Genomic DNA, 10,323 nt, shown 5'->3' with positions numbered 1-10,323 from the left:
ATTCTAGCCCAGGCTCTTGTAAACATAACCACCTATCGCAGCCTGACCAGGTTAATATATCATCCCAGGCTCGTGTAAATAGGTCCTAACTAAGAAAGGCCTAAGACTAGTTGATTATTCAATGTGACTCTTTCTAAAACATTAAAGTGACTAGTTTTCCTTTGTCAAACAATGATTAGAACCCAACCTTCTAGATGTCTAACTATATGATCTAACCACTGAGTTTAACTACCGTGTCTAGGTGAGGCAAGGACGCCATCTTGAGAGGTGGCAAGTAAGTTAAAAAAAAAGTTTAAAAAACCCATCCTATAAAATATTTTAAGAATCAAACCTAAACTATCAAGTTTGCGACTCTATATCAACTCAGCAAAAGCAGATATTAGTCGTAAATATCGTCAGTTTTGTCACCTTTCAAGATACCGACTTGCCTCATCATTACCATACGGCGGAGTCAGGTATCGTATCTAGCAGATTGGGTCATTGTTGTTAAAATTCCTTTAATTGACGTCATGACTAAAATTTTTTATTGTGATTGACTCCTTAGGAGCATGTCACCTTTCCCAAAGACAATAAGTAATCTTTCAATGCGTTTAAATAAAAAATTATTAGAGTCTTCAGATTTTTTAGCGTTTTAATGTCGTTATGCATGATGTTGTAGGTTAAGAGTCATAAGGCGATAACAAATTTAGAAACTAGACTTGAATTTTGTCCAAATATTCATTGAATCTTGCAGTCATATGTTGCTAGGTAAAGGTAAGGAGAGAGTATAAGGGCGTTCTGATTGACGTCACCAACGTCTTAATGCCCAAAATCATAATATTCGTGTTCTTAATAGGCTGAATAAATTTAATTAAATAATGATTTGTGTAATATCACAGAGAAATGGTCAATTGTGACTTGCATTTTACGTATATTAGTAAAGGGAGAGCATAGTTCTTTTGTTAGGCAACAATACGTTTTGTTTTTAAAAATTAGATTTGGTAGATATCCGGTAATTTGTTCAAGTACGAACAATGAATGTTAAACAATAATGTGGAAGAAATACATGACATGCTTAGCACCATGCATAAAAATACTATTCCCTTCAAGTTTGCCACATATAAACCACGAGGCGTCGTGGAAAACAGATGTTGTTCACATGAGATTGAATAAGACTATACATATAGGCGACAAATATAAAGATTTGTGATTGTGCAAAGCAAAAAAAAGTTGTTGCCTTCAACTGTCATCAATGACAAGTTACCGAAAGACGTCTATTTGATTGCAGATGTATTTGAACGTGTTGATAAAAAATCAACACCCCAAGATCTGTGAATGCAACAGAACAGGAATTAGAATCATCTATAACTTTGAAGAAACTTTTTAAAAACGCAGAAAAAGAACAAAGGAAAAGATTGTTTAGTGTTTTCAACACTACTTGGTAATAGCCGATAATTTGGGAATAATTCAATCAACAGCAAGAGGCCTTTTCCGAAATTTGTGAGAAAATTTGGTTGACAAAATATCACGCGGATGGAGGAACCAAGTCAAGTGAGTTTGGAAATAGCTGTCAGCGAAACCTGCATTCGAACTCTGATACTTATCAACGCGGAGTTGCAGCGACGTCAATCACAAAAACTTTTTAATGGACATACCACAGATATTTGAACATTAGAAAACCACGATGTACTGATATTTACTATCAGTATCACATCTAAAATGTTGATAGCAGCTGCGAAAAGAAATTTGAGCAAGGAAAACTCTTTTGAAATGTGTTATACACACGTACTTTCTTCGATATCATGTACGAAAATAGATCCCACGGTTGGAAATTACAAATGTAAGAGACTACACTGACGATAAAGGATATTTGCGTTTTGATTTATCTCTATTGTAAAAATCTTAAGGGTTTTTATTGATGCTACTGATTTTGGTTTGTTTCTTCAATGTCACATTAGTCATTACTGAATATATGCAATGAGTACAAATACACTAAAATTTACCTTCTGTCTCCATCACACCATGTGGTTGAGTGCACAGAGGTACAGTTTTCACAGATTGTGGTGTAGACTTGCAACGAACGAGCACCGTAATTGTCTTTTGCTTGAATTTTACGACTCCCTACAAAATTTTTAGTAGTCGAATAACATCAGGGCAAACAGAACGCTCTCAAACCCTCTTAGCAAGATATGACTGCAAGATTCAATGAATATTTGGACAAAATTAAAGTCTACCTAAGTCTTTCTAATTTCATTCTCGTCTCATGAATCTCAACCTACATCATCATGCGTCGTTACTTTCTATAACGACATTAAAACAAAAAAATATCTGAAGATTCTAATGATTTTTTATTTAAACCCATTGAAGGATTATTGTCTTTGGGAAAGGTACCATGCTCCTAAGGAGCCAATCATAATAAAAAAATTTAGTTATGACGTCAACTAAAGAAATGTTGACAAGGGAAAATTAGTCAATTTAACGCTTTAGATTCTGTTTTTTTTACCGACGAAAGACTGAAATATGAGTTACATTGAATAATTAACTAGTCTTAGGGTAGGCCTCGTAATATGAAAGCCTTCTCTGTAAAATGCTTTGATAACGATGTTAAGCCTTTGATCGTTTGAAACTTGTTACATCGTTTAATCTCAACTGACTAAAGCTATTCGTGCAATGTTGGTGAATGTTCTACCATTTGGATAGTCAAACAGAAAACATATTGTAATTTGCTCATTGTCAATATATCTGATTAAGAGTTTAAAACGCAACTAACGTCATATACAGAGTTATTCATCATGAAATGTCGTACATGTGTTTCATATTTTCTTATATTGTAGATCCCACATGGATGGAGTTGTGAAAATCCCTTTACCACCTGTGTCATTCACTTCATTTACTCATACTAGTTTGTCATTACTCATGTGTCATGGTGATTCGTGGCCAAGAATTTGTTCATTTGTAGTTTGGATTCTTTGTTGATGTCAGTTGTTTGTTCATATAATGATGATGGGCCCCATTGTTATATGAGCCCACCTGAAGGTGGTCAGCTGATACTCACAGAAGATCCACTCTGCACTAAGCATTCTTTGAGTGATGATATAACTGGGGTCAAGAAGTGATCCCTTCTCCTTCGTTTAATGGACATCGCATAACGGCGTATGTACGTATGAACATCAACATTGAAGTGGTTGGACTATAAAAGCAGAATATATTCTACGAAGATGGAAAACAAGCGAGTGGAAAAACACGATCCATGTCTTGTGGTTTGTAAGTTGAGTAGATAAGTGTTGTATGAGTAACTGCATGAGATAGTTAAAGAGAGTGTTGTATGAGACTGCATGAGATAGGGTCCTGATGGTCTATTTTTATAATTTCAACCTTAATCATGTAAAACACCCAAATTTTAAAAAATGTCAATAAAAGATGTCACTTGCTGTGTGAATATAGCTGGCTTTCACTCCCTACTTTTCACTTATTTTATGTAACGTTTATAGAGAAAATTGCAATGCTGCAAGTAGGGTTCATTGAATTTCTAAGATAAAAATGTTACAATAGATTTCTATAATATACACACAAAAACTGCGCGATGAAAAAGGAAGAGACCTACTAAGTCGCCTGGGTCAGACTGACCTGGACAGCGCTTGGAAATCGGGTATTAAAGTTTTTTCTTTGCAATATATTTAATTTCTGTTTTTGTTCATTAACTATGCTGATGTTTATAACGTGTTTTTTATAGAGTAGCTATGTTTGTTGGCCTACTAACAGTACCATGAATGAGCCACCAACAGAAGCACCAAGAATCAAGCGTCCTTATTGAAATATTTATCCTTGCAATTTTTGTACTACATAATGTTTATCAATATAACGCATTTTCAAATCCAACTGTTAAAACTTTCCGTAAAACTAAATTTTCACGACTGATAAATTTTCTGACGAAACACACGAGTGAAAGCCAGCTATTAATGAATGTTTTAATGAAGCAACATAGAAATTTTGAAGTCTAGTAGACGTGAAAAATTATTTTTATGCAAGTCATGACGTCACTTTGGTCATTTCATTTTTCATTGTTATTGGCAGGTGAATGGTCAGGTCGTACGTACTGAATAATTTTTTCATATGATTTATGTATGGGCTGCTGTTAGTTTTCGTTTTATTAAAATTTCTGTTAGCATTCTGCGCTCTTTCATTTTGTTGTTCTCTACCAAAGTTTGCGTTTCTTTTGTTCGAACACAAAATATTTTCTGTGTCAATAGGGTAGTCAGCCCGCTTTTTTGTCGCTCTGTAAATTTACATTTTTTATACGAAAGAATACGACGCACGATCTGACTACGCTGCATGTTAAAGTAGATCATCGGGATCATTGAAAACAACTAAAATATGAAACCTCTTAAAACTACAAAAATTTGAATACATTTTTCTAAATTTTTGATCTTTTCTTTTATTGGAGGGTTTTTTTACCGGATCCACCGGTTTTCCCTCCCATTTCGTTTTGTTTTGGAAAAAAACAGTGTCCATATTTGGGGCCAAGTGAAGCCATTTGTCATAACATTATTTATTGTAGTTATCATAAATATTCACGTTTCTTTTTCTTTTCTTGGCCTTTGGGTATATCTCCCAAAACACTGCCGTCCATTAAATACAATGGCACAGCATAGACACAAACAGTAGTCCCACTCTATAGAATTTTTTGTGTAGCGCACATCTTATTACGCATGTTATTATCATATTGGCAGCCAGTCAATTGCTTTTTTTGGCCAATAGGAGGGCAGAGATGGCTAGACGCAGCCAGTAATCTAATTAAATATACAGCACCAAGTTGCACAGTGGAGTGAGACTACTATATGTATCTATACTGTGACAAAGGCAATCATTCTCTTATTTTATGATGAAAAAAGCCTACAATGAAGAAAGTCGTTAAAATGTTTGATGCATCTCCGCAAATTGACAACGAGCACGTAACGTTTGACGACTTGACCAAATTCGTTAAATCTCTTGGAAGAAACGTCATTGCATTTCTTCAGTTCGCTACTGGAGCCTCTGTGGTTCTGTCAGAAATGAAGTTGAAGATCACATTCATCGACTTAAATGGCTTAGCCCGTCGGCATGTCGCACATACTTTTGTGGTCCTTTACTTGAAGTTCGAAGCACCTATCAGTTATACAATGAACTAGTTGAAGAGTTTTCATCCATTCTTGGCGAGAAAATTTCAAGGACGTTCAATAATGTCTGATGGGGGCGCTAAATTCATATCTTCACATCTAAATATTATATGACAGTCCAATATTGTATTTGTTGTTGTTTTTGGTGAAATCCATAATATACTGTTGAAAGAAGTATTTCACCAGCTGATTGATCCATTAATTGTATCATGTAGAAACTATAAACATCTTCTTTACTTTGCATTCAGTCTGGGGTTTTTTTTGGCAACAGCCATGTAGGTTTGTTTCATCACTTCTATGAAAGAATTGTAGCGTATGAGCGTGTTTGTAGTTTGTTTTGATAATTTCCAGTAAAGTAATACCGTATTGCTTTTTCGATCTTGAGAATGTATGCTTGGAGTATTTAACTGCTAGCAATTGTGATGTAAACTGTATACTTAGTGTTTCGTGTTTTCGTCATTGTTAAAGGGAGCGGAATATGGACTGGCGATGTGGTGTATTTCGATTTGTATTAGTGTATTTCGATTTGTGTTCGTGTATTTCTATTTGTGTTCGTGTGCTCATATTTGTGTACGTTTACTTCTGTGTTCGTGTTATGTACTTGTATTCGTGTACTGCTATTTGTGTTCGTGTATTATACTTGTGGGCCACCGTACTCTCCCTACCCTAGTCACTACATGATCTGTAGCTTGTTCTCGATGCTAGGACGCCGTATTACGTATTACATAAAGTATGCGGACAAATTTCTTCCTTTCAATTGTTAGTTGAATACATTGGTTGAATCATTTGAATGAAAACAAAAACGAAATAAATTGCTAATATTACAGGATTTTGTCATTTTCAAGATGGGAAAAGTATTTCTAGAGCATCCTGGTGGCGCTAGGATATATTCTTGTGAAAAATGCGGGACGGCTTTGACGAATAAATCGCAACTTATTTCAATGGTGTGTCGTCAGAGTAAATTTTCTACTTTCTGTCAATGGAAACTTTATCTTTTTCTGTGATGTTTTGCATTGTAGAGATTCACAGGGGCCACTGGAAGAGCATTCTTATTCAATAAAGTGTAAGTTGTAATTGTGACGATTTAAATTATTATATTATACCTTACAAAACTTTGTTGTTTTTTACTAGTGTCAACATTACTTTAAGCGATGTTCAAGATAGAATTATGGTTTGAGATTGAGATTATATTGCTGTGTAGTATGTGTACATGAAAAAATTTGTTGAAATTTCAATATTTTATACATGTTTCAGCTGACAGGAAGGCACATGGTTCGAGATGTTTCTTGCAAGAACTGTGATACCAAACTTGGTTGGATGTATGTAAGTATCAGGGGAAAGATTTATGTTTCATTTACCCACTGGAAGGTCTGAATTTAAAAGTATTTTTCCAAGACGTCTTTTAAGGAGATTTATGAAACCCAAGAGATGTCTATGAGAGTCAGGTTGAACAACAGAAATAAAGTTCTGCTATTTATTTTGCTTTGGAAAACTCAAAATTTACTTTAAGTAGATTATTATAATCAAAAGTTTGCAAATTTTATTTATTTAAACAACAAAACAGCTCCTTTCTTAACAATAGGTTCTATACAGCACACTCCAATATTGTAAAATTACAGCACCGACCTCGAGTAACATAACTTGACTCGCGAGTATCGAATGGCGAGTGGGCGAGTGACTCGCGATGCAGTTGCGTGTGAGAGGTTTGCGAGTGGATAAAATATTTCGCTGTTTGCGAATAAATCGAAATAATTCGGAAAAATTTCTTTCTCCGCAACTGCATCGCGAGTCACTTGCCCACTCGCCATTCGATACTCGCGAGTCAAGTTATGTTACTTGAGGTCGGTACTGTATATCTGATGACAAAGCAAATCAGATTGCAGAATAGGCTAGGATTGTGCCATCCACTGATATGTAAGAAAATGAATGAGCTTATTAGGCTGCGGCTGAAATTACTTTTTACTTTTCTCAACTTTCTTTTTGTTCTAGGAATTTGCTGTTGAAGACGGACAACGTTACAAGGTAATTTTAGTGAATATCAACATCCATAAGGTCATCCGCCGTGATTTTTGTGTCAAAGTTCTATGCATCAGAATGTTAAGAACTTATCATATGTTACTAACTCTGACATTTTTAATGTCTCCAAGAAGTGGGGGTGTGGGGGAGGGTAAATTGCCTTTTTTTACAATGAATGAATGCCAATTAAAGATGTATATCTCTTACACAAAAATCAATGAATATGACCCTCTGTATGTTGATTTTCTGAAGTAGCACAAGGGTCTGTTGATTTTCTGAGCAGTGTTATCATGCATCTGAATTTTTTGGTCTGATAAGCTCACTCTCCCACCTGCTTTATATAGTTGCAAAGTTCAGAACAGGGGGGAGTGTTTAAGCTCATTTAACTTAATCTGGTAAAAAATTTACATATATGATCACACTGATTCAGAGGAATCACCAGGGTCTGGCTCTCAACAGTCCCTGAAAAGACACACCTTATAATCAGACTGTGGTGTGTGGTCAATGTGGAATTATGACTTTGCAAGTCTTCATTTTATTTGTGTTAATCTACTTTTCATACAGTGAGTTAGCACCAAAATAAATACTGTACAAGAAGAAAGTTCCTGTCTATATAAATATGTTATTACTACTAAATGAATGAAATTGTTCACAAAGTGGCATCCTCAAATTGTTTTACGTGATGAGGATTGCCAACAAAAAATATTGCCGAGTTGTGAGTAAAACTGAGGATGCCACTTTGTAATGATATTTTTAAATTTAGTGTTTTTGAAATCAAAAGATTACATATCCTTTTTCAAAGCACAAGTGATCCCATTCTTCAAATAACAACCTGCAAATTCCAAGTAGTGCAATGTCTGATTATCTGGGATTAGTTCATTTAGAATTTATAACAATACATATCAATGTCTAATTATCTGGGATTAGTTCATTTATAATTTATAACAATACATATCAATGTCTAATTATCTAGGATTAGTTCATTTATAATTTATAACAATACATATCAATGTCTAATTATCTGGGATTAGTTCATTTAGAATTTATAACAATACATATCAGGAAAACTATGTTTTTACAGCAGGAGTAAACACATATGGGCAACAAATACCACAAATAAATACATACACTTTCTGGTGTCTTATTTTTGTTTGTTAAATTGGCAATTATAGGAAGGACGAGTTATTTTGGAAAGAGCTCTGGTTTCTGAATCAGAGGGAATAGATGAGATGATTTAAACATGATATGAACCTACTTATGCCAGACTTACATAAAGTAATGTTCACCTCAATCAAGTATACATGTAAAGGCCTTATTGGGCTTTATGAGGCACATGCACCAATACTCTAGATGTTATTCTGTAATGTAATTATTTGGGTAAGTGTACTTTAACTAATGTACAAAACATGACAAAAGGGATCTTCATTTAAAGTGTTTTGAAACCATCATAACCAGAGGCTTGGGAAGCCGTGGGTGTCTGGGTGTTCAAACACTCACAAATTTTATAGTGTGGGTTACCTTAAATGAAGGACACTCACAATTTTTGTAGTGTGGGTTTATCTTATAGGAAGGACACCCATAATTTTGTAGTGTGGATGTACTTTATAGGAAGAACCCCCACAAATTATGTTGTGTGGGTTTATCTTATAGGAAGGACATTCATAATTTTGTAGTGTGGGTGTACTTTATGGGAAGGACCCCTCAAATTTAGCTTTTCACTTGAACGTTTATGATATGTGTACCAAATTTTCAAATTATTGAACGGGCACCTGGAACCAGGAAATTTTAAATGGTTTAAACATTGACGAAATATGCAAGTCATTTGTATGTAATGAAACACAACAAAGGGATTTTGGAGGATTTTTGTAATGTTTGCTCGGAAAAAAAAGAAAAACTGATTGAAAATAACTAAAATGAAACAATTTCATTACTATTCTAAGTTCCTTGCGTTATGAAATGGCGAATATGGAGCAGGTTCAACCCTCGACCTTCGATCTCGGGCTTGCACCGATTTGCTCTCTAGTTCTCCCAAAAGTCTCCTCGGCTTGCATAAGCCTGTGCAAATACAGTAAACCTCTTTTATTTCTTAAGTGAAAACTTTTTGTGAGGTGTGCGTCATCTTTGATATTTGTATTTTTAACGATCATTTGTGCTTATATCTTCCTCAAAAGTTGCTTAAATATTTTCTGCTGCAAACCATAGTGAACGGCTGCGTGTTAACGCTTTCTCCTTCCTAAAATTGAGAAATCGTAAAGCAATTCTCAGTCTTTCACAATTTGTTTATTTGATATGGTAAATTAGGTAATAATCTAATAAGGTTTTGATATAGGCTAAGTACAGTAGGCATCAAATCTTGATTCTCTTGAGTTCTTAAAGTACCAAAATATAAGAAGTGTTGCAAGAAGCAAATGCGTCAATGTTATGAGAAACTGCAGTCTGAAGTGGCTGTTTGAGTTGGTTACTTACTCGCTGAGATTGTATTTAACTTCATCTACTGCTCATTTTCTATTCACTATAATCACACACCATAATCATGAAGTTACAATTATTTACCAAGCATTATACAAATGTTTTCTTCATGGCCAAGTCAAGGGAAAATATTGTAATGTACGCATCTCGAAGAGTTGACGTTCACAAATTTTCATCTTTCGAGACATTTATTAGAATTGTTGAGTAACATTAAGAATTCGTAGATATACCATGTTTTGTTTCCCGAAATTTCAGTCAAAAAGTTTTTCGTTCTACACCAATTTTTAAAGGAAAAACTGAAAACAACGTTAGTAAACGGAAAATGTCCTTTCTCAAAGGAATATAAAAATAAAACAATATAAAAAATATTTTGCCTGATGACACTTAGTTTTATGGAGTGTTTTTGGAAACGCTCAGTCGGTCCAGAGCTTTGGTTAAAGTTTGATATATTCTTTGCTCTGCTTAGAAAGTTTGCCTAATGCAAGTCTAAATGTTTATTCAATGTGGATGCATACATGTGTGAGGCATCTTTGATCAGTGATGATTCCATATCATAGCACTGCTAACCCAAGCTATGGAAAGTCAAGGATAGATTTTCTTGGGGGGCACCCCCTCCTAGATTTAGCACGGTCTCAATTTCCGTACAAAATATAAATGCATCTACCTAAAGCAATTGTGATTAATGTTTCTGGGCACACTTAAA

The 10,323-nt window shown here is 34.7% G+C and overlaps 1 protein-coding gene and 1 long non-coding RNA gene across 3 annotated transcripts; both read left to right on the top strand.

Moving 5' to 3' along the window:
* The first annotated feature begins 1,580 nt into the window (after positions 1-1,580).
* On the top strand, positions 1,581-9,065 carry LOC124448057. Of its 2 annotated transcripts, none has more exons than XR_006948907.1 (3): positions 1,581-1,592; positions 2,022-2,026; positions 8,701-9,065. It is a non-coding gene; the product is annotated as an uncharacterized LOC124448057 (long non-coding RNA). The 2 variants fall into 2 exon arrangements; XR_006948906.1 differs by having other exon boundaries at positions 8,660-9,065.
* Positions 5,858-8,576, top strand: LOC124448050 (protein yippee-like 5). Its single transcript, XM_046999069.1, has 6 exons — positions 5,858-6,079; positions 6,155-6,198; positions 6,267-6,306; positions 6,390-6,458; positions 7,125-7,157; positions 8,324-8,576. The coding sequence occupies exons 1-6, from the start codon at positions 5,981-5,983 to the stop codon at positions 8,387-8,389; spliced, it is 351 nt and encodes a 116-aa protein (XP_046855025.1). The 5' UTR covers positions 5,858-5,980; the 3' UTR covers positions 8,390-8,576.
* Positions 9,066-10,323: the final 1,258 nt, after the last annotated feature.

This window comes from Xenia sp. Carnegie-2017, unplaced genomic scaffold, assembly GCF_021976095.1.
Source record: "Xenia sp. Carnegie-2017 unplaced genomic scaffold, XeniaSp_v1 HiC_scaffold_23, whole genome shotgun sequence".
In the NCBI taxonomy this organism is placed as follows: domain Eukaryota; kingdom Metazoa; phylum Cnidaria; class Anthozoa; order Malacalcyonacea; family Xeniidae; genus Xenia; species Xenia sp. Carnegie-2017.
Note: the sequence above shows the minus strand (reverse complement) of the source record. Positions and strands in the feature narration are given on the sequence as shown.